This window comes from Haliotis rubra, unplaced genomic scaffold, assembly GCF_003918875.1.
Source record: "Haliotis rubra isolate DU_JTF1 unplaced genomic scaffold, ASM391887v1 Scf8, whole genome shotgun sequence".
Classification (NCBI taxonomy): Eukaryota; Metazoa; Mollusca; class Gastropoda; order Lepetellida; family Haliotidae; genus Haliotis; species Haliotis rubra.
Window position 1 is genome coordinate 1,414,881 of NW_025767523.1, and position 13,601 is coordinate 1,428,481.

A 13,601-nucleotide genomic window follows, 5' to 3' on the forward strand; every position below is an offset into this window, starting at 1 on the left:
GACAGGCACGTAGGTGGGCTACCCGGATGTAGCGATCTTGGGCTGATGTGGTGACTCACTGTCTTCCTGGCACAAAGCGATCCCACAAACGAGTTATTGTGCTGGGGTGAATGCTGAAGGTCCTCGCCACGACACTCTTGTATTTGCCAGCTTGTAATCGTTCAATGGCAATATTTCGGTGGGCACCGTTGACACGTCCCATTTTCTCATCCAGTATTTGCAGGGGTATTGGATGAATTTGCGAGATTCATTTTTTAGTCAGAGGTTGTACTCATGCTTTGCACGTGAAAAGCAATAATGGCGGCTTTTGGTTGTGTTTCATAACAGTCAAGCTCATCATGACAATCATGATCGATAAAACCATTCATAACTGTTTATGGTTGCATTCGCTCACGCATGTTCTTCTAAACCATACCAACAACATTATTCAACACTCAAAACATGCTTAGTTTGACATATGCGTACAAACTTTCGATCATTATTTTCAAATTATATTTTGCGTCTCTTTTTTAAAGAGTGTATGTTAAAGTACATGTACACTGAGGTACTTTGAAAATAATCGCAATGTTAAATAAATGGAGAATATGAATAATATCTCCACAACTTATAGATGAATTTCAATGAATCTTGGTGGTTATGTTAGGTATGCCACAAGGGCTATCAGCGTACGGTTTGGTGAAAGTACATTAAGGTACAAGTACATAGTAGTAATTTGAAAATGTAACTGTGAAATGAGATTGCTGCGCAAGGCGGAGGCATGTTCTCTAATGAGGGCCCTTCTACTTTCCAAATTAAGAACAAATATGTGTAGAGGACATGCTTATGTTTGTATGACAAATAATGTCGAAGTTTGTATTCAACAGCATATTTTGTTCTTGCAGGTTAATGACGGATTGATTGACTATGAAAGTTACTTAACAATGTGAAAGTTAAAATAAATATACTAGTGCACATTATATATTGCCCTTGCATACAACACTTGTAATGTGTAGTTATCTATTCGCTGTGATGTAATTTGTAACTCAAATGTATTAATACATTTAAATTAGATTGACTGCAGATTTGGCTTTATGTCATTTGTCATTTAATTACCCAGTCACGAGTGTCAGTGTGTCAATTCTCACTGTACTGGTAGGCCCGATTTGACACTTGTGTACGACTATATGATAGTCACATTAACCTTACCTGGGTACTATTATTACTACATAAGTGTGTCATGGTAGTATATATTATCAAATGGGAGAATACATTAATTGAGTAAATGGTTTCCATTGATATAGGTCAATACTTACAATGCTGGGGTCCGATGAAGGAAAGATGATATTTGATTTATTTTTATGATTATGTCATATTTTATGTCACCAAATTGAAATTATAAGCATAGTTTGTGGTCATCTCTATATCATGCATCATAAGCTGCCTTTGGATATGCTACATGACTATGTTGTAATAGGTTTATGTAAACATGTTTTTCTCGAAATGGAGTCGCAAGCAATTTTGGGAACTCATATTCAATTATCCCACAATTACACTTATAGCAAACAGAAAAAAATGGAACCATGGTTTTTTCTGAATACATACACAATAGTGAATACAATTAGTATTGGTTACAAAAATTAACTACTAGCCCCTCCACTACCCTGCCATAGAGCCTAACCATACGGCCTCTGTGTTTGTATTACTTATTCTTAGTCCAGACATTTTGTGAAAAGAGTCTAGAGTGTTTGTTGCTGCCTGTAAACTATTTTCGGACCCATCTAAAAACAATTCTGTATCATCCGCATACTGTCCCATCTTATGTTCATTATCATGTAAAACAATACCTTTGATTTCTTTATTCTGTCTGATCATTATCCCCAATATTTCTGCGACTAATAAAAACAGATATGGGGACATCGGGTCACCCTGTCTACAACCACTTTTGTTATTGAAAAATGGGGAAAGATGGCCGTTCTGAGGCACGCAGGATCGATTATTATTAATTAATATTTGAATCCATTTTATTATATTTGTTCCAAATTGAAACTTTTTTAACACATTTACTATAAAAAATTCGAAACAGTATCAAATGCTTTTTCAAAGTCAATTACTACCAGAAGGCCACGTTGTTGTCTTAAGTTAGTTTAAAAAATAATATCATTCAACAAACGAATATTGTCGCTTATACATCTACCTGATATCAATCCTGTTTGGTTTCTATGTATTAAAGCTGGTAAAGCTAATTTGAGTCTTTTTGCAATACATGAACTTAATATCTTATATAATATATTTAAGAGTGTAATCGGTCTCCAGTTTTTTTAACAATGTCCTATCTTTACCCGGCTTAGGTATACATGTAATTATGCCTAGGTTAATTGTTAAACGTAATTTATCATTGGTAAGCACTTCTGGGATTTATCTGTACACCCATGTTCCTAAATCTTTCTGGAAATACTTTAAAAATTCTACACTAAGATGAAGATGGCTTTATTAGGATCTAAATATTAATTAACATGGATTGACTCCACAAATGGGCTTCAGACATTGTAAACATGTAGGGAATCGAACCCGGGTCTTCGGCGTGACGAGCGAACGCCTTAACCACTAGGCTACCCCACAGCCCCTGGCTTTGGATTGATTTAGAATCATTTACAGTGCTATTATTCCGTCTTATTGTTCTTGTTTTCGAGGATTCAGATGATCACCTCGGATAAACGAGTGGTATGAAAAACATCATATAACAAAATACAGGTTTACTCTCTCCGTTGGTTTTGGGTAATTTCAAAATAATGTAGGCTCCGATAATGAATTTTCCACGAAAATCCCACGGAACACTATTCATATCCAATCGAGTCTACCTCACTCGCACTTGGCCACTCACACGTGCTAAATTCTGCACGAAAAACGATTGCCTGGCCTTGTCACTTCAATGTAAACAGTTAATAGCCTTGACCTCTGCGAAACTGTTTTCATTTCGTTGTTTCTGTCCACTTGCGCAGCACAAAGACATATATGATATTATAGTATTACGAGAACGTGGTAATTTCCAGAACTGTTATTCAGTTCCAGTTTATTGATGTCCCCGGCGACGCCACCACCAACTGACGTCCCCTCGCACTGGGCTCCGCTTGACTGTTATCAGAACAGTGAAAAAGTGGAGTTGGATACAAGCTCCTATGAATTTACCACTGTGATGTCATCCATCTACAAAACTCTGTCAGCGAATAGATGTCAAGGCCAGCGAGTATACAGACTGCAGAATGCTTTACTTTGGCACAATTTCCTCAGGTAAAGTATTGAGGTGTTCCATACATTAAGCATGTACATACAGAATATGCAATATATATACCAGCAATAGTGTGTCTACACGTCAACGTTAGCTTCTGTCAAGCCGACCGCCTCCGTGGTGTAGTGGTTAGAGCATCCGCCCGGAGAACGGAAGGTCCCGGGTTCGATCCCCGATCGCGTCATACCAAAAGACGTTAAAATATGGTACTTGTTGCTCCCTGCCTGGCACTCGGCATTAATGGGTACAACAAGGACTGGTCGGCTCGGGGTCAGTATAATGTGTCTGAGTGGGGTATTCATGCTTCACTGCGGCATGGTATCTCAGTGGGCTAGCACTATAGAACCAGCTTCAGTCTGGGCTAGTACAAGCAGCCGCACATACACATACACACGCATGCACGTCGTCATATGAGCGAAATATTCTCAAGCACGACGTAAACCCCAATATCACCTCACCTCACCTTCTGTCAAGCCAAGTTACATGGCGGTGGATTTTGTTCTAGGCTGTAGTATCACTGGCAGTAAACTGACAGAAGTTCTTGTAAACTATATCTGTCTTCGCCGATAGTAGTTTCACCCTTCCAACCTAATTTTCAGGAGGGCCGACATCGTTTCGTCAGGTAACGAATTCTTCTTGGCTGGTTGAGAAAAACGAGTATTGCGATTTGCCCAGTTGAGAAAAAAACCCATTCGTACCCCAATAAAATGTCAAGCCCGCCCTTCAACTGTCTTTGTTGCATTTGTCCGTCATTTGGGTGACCTGTGCCCAGATTTGGAGAACCCCCACAAAAATATGGACTCATACATATTTGTTGTAAAGCAGTGTCGTTCATTAATCAACATTTACACCGACCTTTATAAGTTATATGGTTTAGTTTATTAAAACCAATCAACCAATAAACTCCACCAATGTCTGTGATAAACTCAATCAGTATCTGAAATTGTAGTTTTATTCCTTATCTGACAGTCTGTACTGTACTGGGAACATGACAACAGTCAGATGAGATAACAAATAACCAAATAAGTCATGGTGTCAGATTGTCCTTGAAGTCGAGTGTGGAAGACAAAGTTGACAGTGTGAAACTACTTATGCGTTATTTTATGAAACACAGATTCAAGTCGATTAGTGTCTCAAATCTTATCTATGTTACGTTTAGGTTCGAGTCATCTAGTTGATTAGGTATGAGTGGGTACATGTTATCCAATATGTGGGTTCGATACCGCCGAAAACGTTCAGGTTTGGATATCCGTGGGTACCCGTTGTCCTGTTTGCAATATTACTACACAAATCTCCAACACTCTTTAAGGCTGTTGCCACTATCAAGGCAATCTACTTGTTTCTGAACACTCGTATTTGTTTTAGGGCCTGTTATGTATTGTTACTGTGACAGACTTTACCCATTGTAGTGTATTTCTACGTGGCATCATAATCCTGTGTGTATGAATATGTCTTATGAAACATTCCATTTACTGATATCATATTTAGTTCTGAACGAAACAAATGCTGGGCTAATCTTCAGACCACATTCTGCTTGAATTAAGAGATGTTTGCAAAATGTGTTCATTAAAATGTACCACAAAAAATATGTTTCGTAGATGTATAAGCAAAACGCTGAGAAATCACTTATATAAATATACATATGATGTTTCAGTATGAAGAGGACACTTCAGATGTCTCATAGCACTGAGAGCATTGACCAGCGACAACTCTTCCACGGCACAGACACTCTAGACGTGGTCAACAACATCTGCATCAACAACTTTGACTTCAGAGTCAGCGGCAAGAACGCCACGATGTACGGCAAGGGGGCGTACTTCGCCCGTGACGCTAAGTATAGTCACTGTTACACCAAAGGCAGAGACAGGTACATGTTCCTAGCCCGAGTGCTTGTTGGAAAGTACACACTGGGAGACAGCAGCTACAGGAGGCCTCCACCGAGAAAAGGCCACGTGTTGTACGATTGTTGCGTCAACGATATTGACAACCCTTCAATATTTGTTATATTTGAGAGAAATCAGTGCTATCCCGAGTACCTTGTCGAGTACAGAGATGGAACTGTTGATGAATCCATGTCTGTAAACAGAAGAAATGGACCACAGGGAGCCGCTGGTACTAGTGTTACCAGTGCTTTGAAACACTCTTCTCCTTTACAGCCTGTCCCGGCTGTACCATCCCAGACAAAAGCACCCTCCGTGAAATCTACTGGAAACTCGTCTCTAAATAGGAATCAAACAATACCTGCAACAAATACCAGTGTTACCGGTGCTTTGAAACACTCGTCTCCTGTGCAGCCTGTCCCAGCTGTACCATTCCCGACAACAGCACCCTCCAAGAAGTCTACTGGAAACTCGATTCTAATCCAGAATCAAACAATGCCTGCAACAAATACAGTTTCAGCTTCTTCCAGCTCCAGCAATCAACGCCAGGTTAACCCTGGACAAACCAAAACAAGTCCCCCATCTGTACATACTCCGTCCAGAAATAGAAAATCATCTGTAGAAAATGGAGCTGTATTTGGATTGGGAAGTCGTGGTCAAGGTTGTGGTCGTGGTCAAGGTTGTGGTGACCAACAGTCTTTTCCTTTGCGGCCTGTCCCAGGTGTACCATCCCCTACAACAGCACCCTCCAAGAAATCAACTGGAAACTCGTCTCTAAACCTGAATCAAATAATACCTGCAACAAATACCAGTGTTACCAGTGCTTTGAAACACTCGTCTCCTGTGCAGCCTGTCCCAGCTGTACCATTCCCGACAACAGCACCCTCTATGAAACCTACTGGAAACTCGTTTCTAATCCAGAATCAAACAATGCCTGCAACAAATACAGTTTCAGCTTTTCCCCCGACAACAGCACCCTCCGTGAAACCTACTGGAAACTCGCTTCTAAGCCAGAACCAAACAATACCTGCAACAAATGCCAGTGTTACCCGTGCTTTGAATCACTATTCTCCTGTGCAACCTATCCCAGCTGTTACATCCCCGACAACAACACCCTCCGTGAAACCTACTGGAAACTCGTTTCTAAGCCAGAATCAAATAATACCTGCAACAAATACCAGTGTTGCCAGTGCTTTGAAACACTCGTCTCCTGTGCAGCCTGTCCCAGCTGTACTATCCCCGACAGCGACACCCTCCAAGAAATCTACTGGAAACTCGTTTCTAATCCAGAATCAAACAATACCTGCAACAAATACAGTTTCAGCTTCTTCCAGCTCCAGCAATCAACTCCAAGTGAACCCTGGACAAACCAACACAAGTCCCCCATCTGTACACACTCCGCCCAGCAATAGAAAATCATCTGTAGGAAATGGAGCTGTTCTTGGATTGGGAAGTCGTGGTCAAGGTTGTGGTGTTCAACAGTCTTCTCCTGTGCGGCCTGTCCCAGCTGTACCATCCCCGACAGCAGCACCCTCCGTGAAATCTACTGGAAACTCGTTTCTAATCCAGAATCAAATAATACCTGCAACAAATACCAGTGTTACCGGTGCTTTGAAACACTCGTCTCCTGAGCAACCTGTTCCAGCTGTACCATCCCCGACAGCAGCACCCTCCGTGAAATCTACTGGAAACTCGTTTCTAATCCAGAATCAAATAATACCTGCAACAAATACCAGTGTTACCTGTGCTTTGAAACACTCGTCTCCTGTGCAGCCTGTCCCAGCTGCACAAACCCCGACAGCAGCACCCTCCGTGAAATCTACTGGAACCTCGTTTCTAATCCAGAATCAAATAATACCTGCAACAAATACCAGTGTTACCAGTGCTTTGAAACACTCGTCTCCTGTGCAGCCTGTCCCAACTGCACCATCCCCGACAGCAGCACCCTCCGTGAAATCTACTGGAAACTCATTTCTAAGCCAGAATCAAATAATACCTGCAACAAATACCAGTGTTACCGGTGCTTTGAAACACTCGTCTCCTGTGCAGCCTGTCCCAGCTGTTACATCCCCGACAACAGCACCCTCCGTGAAACCTACTGGAAACTCGTTTCTAAGCCAGAATCAAACAATACCTGCAACAAATACCAGTGTTGCAAGTGCTTTGAAACACTCGTCTCCTGTGCAGCCTGTCCCAGGTGTACCATCCCCGACAACAGCACCCTCCAAGAAATCTACTGGAAACTCGTCTCTATACCTTAATCAAACAATACCTGCAACAAATACCAGTGTTACCAGTGCTTTGAAACACTCGTCTCCTGTGCGGCCTGTCCCAGCTGTACCATTCCCGACAACAGCACCCTCCAAGAAGTCTACTGGAAACTCGTTTCTAATCCAGAATCAAACAATACCTGCAACAAATACAGTTTCAGCTTCTTCCAGCTCCAGCAATCAACGCCAGGTTAACCCTGGACAAACCAAAACAAGTCCCCCATCTGTACATACTCCGTCCAGAAATAGAAAATCATCTGTAGAAAATGGAGCTGTATTTGGATTGGGAAGTCGTGGTCAAGGTTGTGGTCGTGGTCAAGGTTGTGGTGACCAACAGTCTTTTCCTTTGCGGCCTGTCCCAGGTGTACCATCCCCTACAACAGCACCCTCCAAGAAATCAACTGGAAACTCGTCTCTAAACCTGAATCAAATAATACCTGCAACAAATACCAGTGTTACCAGTGCTTTGAAACACTCGTCTCCTGTGCAGCCTGTCCCAGGTGTACCATCCCCGACAACAGCACCCTCCAAGAAATCTACTGTACTCCCCGGAAACTCGTTGGAAACTCTGTCTAATCTCAATCCAGAATCAAACAATACCTGCAACAAATACCAGTGTTACCAGTGCTTTGAAACACTCGTCTCCTGTGCAGCCTGTCCCAACTGCACCATCCCCGACAGCAGCACCCTCCGTGAAATCTACTGGAAACTCATTTCTAAGCCAGAATCAAATAATACCTGCAACAAATACCAGTGTTACCGGTGCTTTGAAACACTCGTCTCCTGTGCAGCCTGTCCCAGCTGTTACATCCCCGACAACAGCACCCTCCGTGAAACCTACTGGAAACTCGTTTCTAAGCCAGAATCAAACAATACCTGCAACAAATACCAGTGTTGCAAGTGCTTTGAAACACTCGTCTCCTGTGCAGCCTGTCCCAGGTGTACCATCCCCGACAACAGCACCCTCCAAGAAATCTACTGGAAACTCGTCTCTATACCTTAATCAAACAATACCTGCAACAAATACCAGTGTTACCAGTGCTTTGAAACACTCGTCTCCTGTGCAACCTGTCCCAGCTGTACCATTCCCGACAACAGCACCCTCCAAGAAGTCTACTGGAAACTCGTTTCTAATCCAGAATCAAACAATACCTGCAACAAATACAGTTTCAGCTTCTTCCAGCTCCAGCAATCAACGCCAGGTTAACCCTGGACAAACCAACACAAGTCCCCCATCTGTACATACTCCGTCCAGAAATAGAAGATCATCTGTAGAAAATGGAGCTGTATTTGGATTGGGAAGTCGTGGTCGTGGTCGTGGTCGTGGTCAAGGTTGTGGTGACCAACAGTTTTTTCCTTTGCGGCCTGTCCCAGCTGTACCATCCCCGACAGCAGCACCCTCCGTGAAATCTACTGGAAACTCGTTTCTAATCCAGAATCAAATAAAACCTGCAACAAATACCAGTGTTGCCAGTGCTTTGAAACACTCGTCTCCTGTGCAACCTGTCCCAGCTGTACTATCCCCGACAGCAGCACCCTCCAAGAAATCTACTGGAAACTCGTTTCTAATCCAGAATCAAACAATACCTGCAACAAATACAGTTTCAGCTTCTTCCAGCTCCAGCAATCAACTCCAAGTGAACCCTGGACAAACCATCACAAGTCCCCCATCTGTACACACTCCGCCCAGCAATAGAAAATCATCTGTAGGAAATGGAGCTGTTCTTGGATTGGGAAGTCGTGGTCAAGGTTGTGGTGTTCAACAGTCTTTTCCTTTGCGGCCTGTCCCAGGTGTACCACCCCCTACAACAGCACCCTCCAAGAAATCAACTGGAAACTCGTCTCTAAACCTGAATCAAATAATACCTGCAACAAATACCAGTGTTACCAGTGCTTTGAAACACTCGTCTCCTGTGCAGCCTGTCCCAGCTGTACCATTCCCGACAACAGCACCCTCTATGAAACCTACTGGAAACTCGTTTCTAATCCAGAATCAAACAATGCCTGCAACAAATACAGTTTCAGCTTTTCCCCCGACAACAGCACCCTCCGTGAAACCTACTGGAAACTCGCTTCTAAGCCAGAACCAAACAATACCTGCAACAAATGCCAGTGTTACCCGTGCTTTGAATCACTATTCTCCTGTGCAACCTATCCCAGCTGTTACATCCCCGACAACAACACCCTCCGTGAAACCTACTGGAAACTCGTTTCTAAGCCAGAATCAAATAATACCTGCAACAAATACCAGTGTTGCCAGTGCTTTGAAACACTCGTCTCCTGTGCAGCCTGTCCCAGCTGTACTATCCCCGACAGCAGCACCCTCCGTGAAATCTACTGGAAACTCGTTTCTAATCCAGAATCAAACAATACCTGCAACAAATACAGTTTCAGCTTCTTCCAGCTCCAGCAATCAACTCCAAGTGAACCCTGGACAAACCATCACAAGTCCCCCATCTGTACACACTCCGCCCAGCAATAGAAAATCATCTGTAGGAAATGGAGCTGTTCTTGGATTGGGAAGTCGTGGTCAAGGTTGTGGTGATCAACAGTCTTCTCCTGTGCAGCTTGTCCCAGCTGTACCATCCCCTACAGCAGCACCCTCCGTGAAATCTACTGGAAACTCGTTTCTAATCCAGAATCAAATAATACCTACAACAAATACCAGTGTTGCCAGTGCTTTGAAACACTCGTCTCCTGAGCAACCTGTTCCAGCTGTACCATCCCCGACAGCAGCACCCTCCGTGAAATCTACTGGAAACTCGTTTCTAATCCAGAATCAAATGAAACCTGCAACAAATACCAGTGTTGCCAGTGCTTTGAAACACTCGTCTCCTGTGCAGCCTGTCCCAGCTGTACTATCCCCGACAGCAGCACCCTCCGTGAAATCTACTGGAAACTCGTTTCTAATCCAGAATCAAACAATACCTGCAACAAATACAGTTTCAGCTTCTTCCAGCTCCAGCAATCAACTCCAAGTGAACCCTGAACAAACCATCACAAGTCCCCCATCTGTACACACTCCGCCCAGCAATAGAAAATCATCTGTAGGAAATGGAGCTGTATTTGGATTGGGAAGTCGTGGTCAAGGTTGTGGTCGTGGTCAAGGTTGTGGTGACCAACAGTCTTTTCCTTTGCGGTCTGTCCCAGGTGTACCACCCCCTACAACAGCACCCTCCAAGAAATCTACTGGAAACTCGTTTCTAAACCTGAATCAAATAATACCTGCAACAAATACCAGTGTTACCAGTGCTTTGAAACACTCGTCTCCTGTGCAGCCTGTCCCAGCTGTACCATCCCCGACAACAGCACCCTCCGTGAAACCTACTGGAAACTCGTTTCTAATCCAGAATCAAACAATACCTGCAACAAATACAGTTTCAGCTTTTCCCCGACAACAGCACCCTCCGTGAAACCTACTGGAAACTCGCTTCTAAGCCAGAACCAAACAATACCTGCAACAAATGCCAGTGTTACCCGTGCTTTGAATCACTATTCTCCTGTGCAACCTATCCCAGCTGTTACATCCCCGACAACAGCACCCTCCGTGAAATCTACTGGAAACTCGTTTCTAAGCCAGAATCAAATAATACCTGCAACAAATACCAGTGTTACCAGTGCTTTGAAACACTCGTCTCCTGTGCAACCTGTCCCAGCTGTACTATCCCCGACAGCAGCACCCTCCAAGAAATCTACTGGAAACTCGTTTCTAATCCAGAATCAAACAATACCTGCAACAAATACAGTTTCAGCTTCTTCCAGCTCCAGCAATCAACTCCAAGTGAACCCTGGACAAACCATCACAAGTCCCCCATCTGTACACACTCCGCCCAGCAATAGAAAATCATCTGTAGGAAATGGAGCTGTTCTTGGATTGGGAAGTCGTGGTCAAGGTTGTGGTGATCAACAGTCTTCTCCTGTGCAGCTTGTCCCAGCTGTACCATCCCCGACAGCAGCACCCTTCGTAAAATCTACTGGAAACTCGTTTCTAATCCAGAATCAAATAATACCTGCAACAAATACTAGTGTTGCCAGTGCTTTGAAACACTATTCTCCTGTGCAGCCTGTCCCAGCTGCACCATCCCCGACAGCAGCACCCTCCATGAAATCTACTGGAAACTCGTTTCTAATCCAGAATCAAATAATACCTACAACAAATACCAGTGTTGCCAGTGCTTTGAAACACTCTTCTCCTGTGCAACCTGTCCCAGCTGTACCATCCCCGACAGCAGCACCCTCCAAGAAATCTACTGGAAACTCGTTTCTAATCCAGAATCAAACAATACCTGCAACAAATACAGTTTCAGCTTCTTCCAGCTCCAGCAATCAACTCCAAGTGAACCCTGGACAAAACATCACAAGTCCCCCATCTGTACACACTCCGCCCAGCAATAGAAAATCGTCTGTAGGAAATGGAGCTGTTCTTGGATTGGGAAGTCGTAGTCAAGGTTGTGGTGATCAACAGTCTTCTCCTGTGCAACTTGTCCCAGCTGTACCATCCCCGACAGCAGCACCCTCCACGAAATCTACTGGAAACTCGTCTCTAATCCAGAATCAAGCAATACCTGCAACAAATACAGTTTCAGCTTCTTCCAGCTCCAGCAATCAATGCCAGGTTAACCTTGGGCAAAGCAACATAAGTGCTTTGCCTATACACACTCCACTCCGATCATCTGTAGAAAATGGATGGATCATCTGCTGTCCTTGGATTGAGTCGTGGTTGTGGTCGTGGTCGTGTTCGCGGTCAAGGTTGTGGTGATCCATGGTCAATGGTCGATGATCTTTCTGAAGCGAAGAAAACCATACGTACAGGGCGCCGTTCAACTAGAATTCGTCCTATTCTGATGAAACGTTTTCGAATGCAGAATTGAGGTTATTGGATCCTATAAATCACAGACCTGTACATGGGCAATATGTCCTTTCTCAGAAATATGATTCTACATTGGCCACACCCACATTGAGACAGTCAGTATTATCTCAGGAAACGTCACCTAATGCAGGTCTGAGCACCTTAAACAACCACAATGAAATGGATAACTCACGCGCTTGCTCCCAGAACAATCAAAGTCAAGGTCTACTACAAGATCAGTTCCACAAGAACTACAGCCATATATTCCGGGCCGATGACGATGGCAAAACAACAAATTCAGCAACATTTACACGTTTTCTCACTACTGTAAGAAACTTAAAACCTGTCCCGTTTAGTCCTGAGGAAAAAGGACAAATTGTACTATATTGTTAAAAAAGACAGTTGTGCTCTCCCATAGTTGGCAACAGCCCATGTTGCATTCACAGAGACTCTTGGGTTAACTCCCTTGCTTTTGAGCATCTGGATGCAGGAATACAGTGCCTGTTTATACTGTCAAATAACCGCTGTTAACGACCTATGAATGTTCCTACCACCAATATAAGTTTCATATGGTTTCATATGTGACGAAATGGCAAGTGATTGAGCACAGAAGTCTATCTCGCACTTTCCATTGCGAATGAGAACCAAGGTAGGGGCGGATCTAGAGGGGGCTTGCGGGGGGAATCGAACCCGGGTCTAGGGCGTGACGAGCGAACGCTTTAACCACTAGGCTACCCCCACATCCAATTCGAAACGTCACGTGTAACGTCATGAAAGCACGGTAATGTTCTCATTCAACTTCTGATGGCTCTCGCCATTATCTCTTTATTGTTGTAATGTTCTTAATGAGTGTGTACATCTGAAACTAGAGCGACTTTTTATCATTGTATAGAATCACGTTGTTATGAAACATGTGTAGGTTTTTCTGTTGTTGCAATATCGAATAGGGCAATTGCATAGGTGATTGTAAAGTTGATTGTAGCAGCCGGAGGTCGATTGTGAGTAATACTGCTCTTTTCAATGGATATTATAACAGAACAGGGTTATGTCACTTGGGTTGATGAATCACTTTCCTCACTTCTGGCTTAAACGTACAGACTTATATCCACGATAGCATCAGTCATTTACGTGGAGTGGAACAAGGACACGTGCCTTTCACTGAGTGACTCAGACAAATTTGACTGTGTATTTTGCCAATTCTGAACTTCACCAGGCGCATGGTGGGATGTTAGGTCAGGCAATATTCCGGTGAAAACACACAACCGGTGAAAACAGAAAGTAAACACTAGTTCTGACAGGTAAGAGTAGATGGTATCAGTGCACAAATGTGTGGACTT

The 13,601-nt window shown here is 43.5% G+C and overlaps 1 protein-coding gene across 1 annotated transcript; it reads left to right on the top strand.

Annotated features, from left to right (window-relative positions):
* The first annotated feature begins 7,681 nt into the window (after positions 1-7,681).
* On the top strand, positions 7,682-12,174 carry LOC124261484 (nascent polypeptide-associated complex subunit alpha, muscle-specific form-like). Its single transcript, XM_046695804.1, has 4 exons — positions 7,682-7,741; positions 7,906-8,245; positions 8,493-10,529; positions 11,072-12,174. The coding sequence occupies exons 1-4, from the start codon at positions 7,682-7,684 to the stop codon at positions 12,172-12,174; spliced, it is 3,540 nt and encodes a 1,179-aa protein (XP_046551760.1).
* Positions 12,175-13,601: the final 1,427 nt, after the last annotated feature.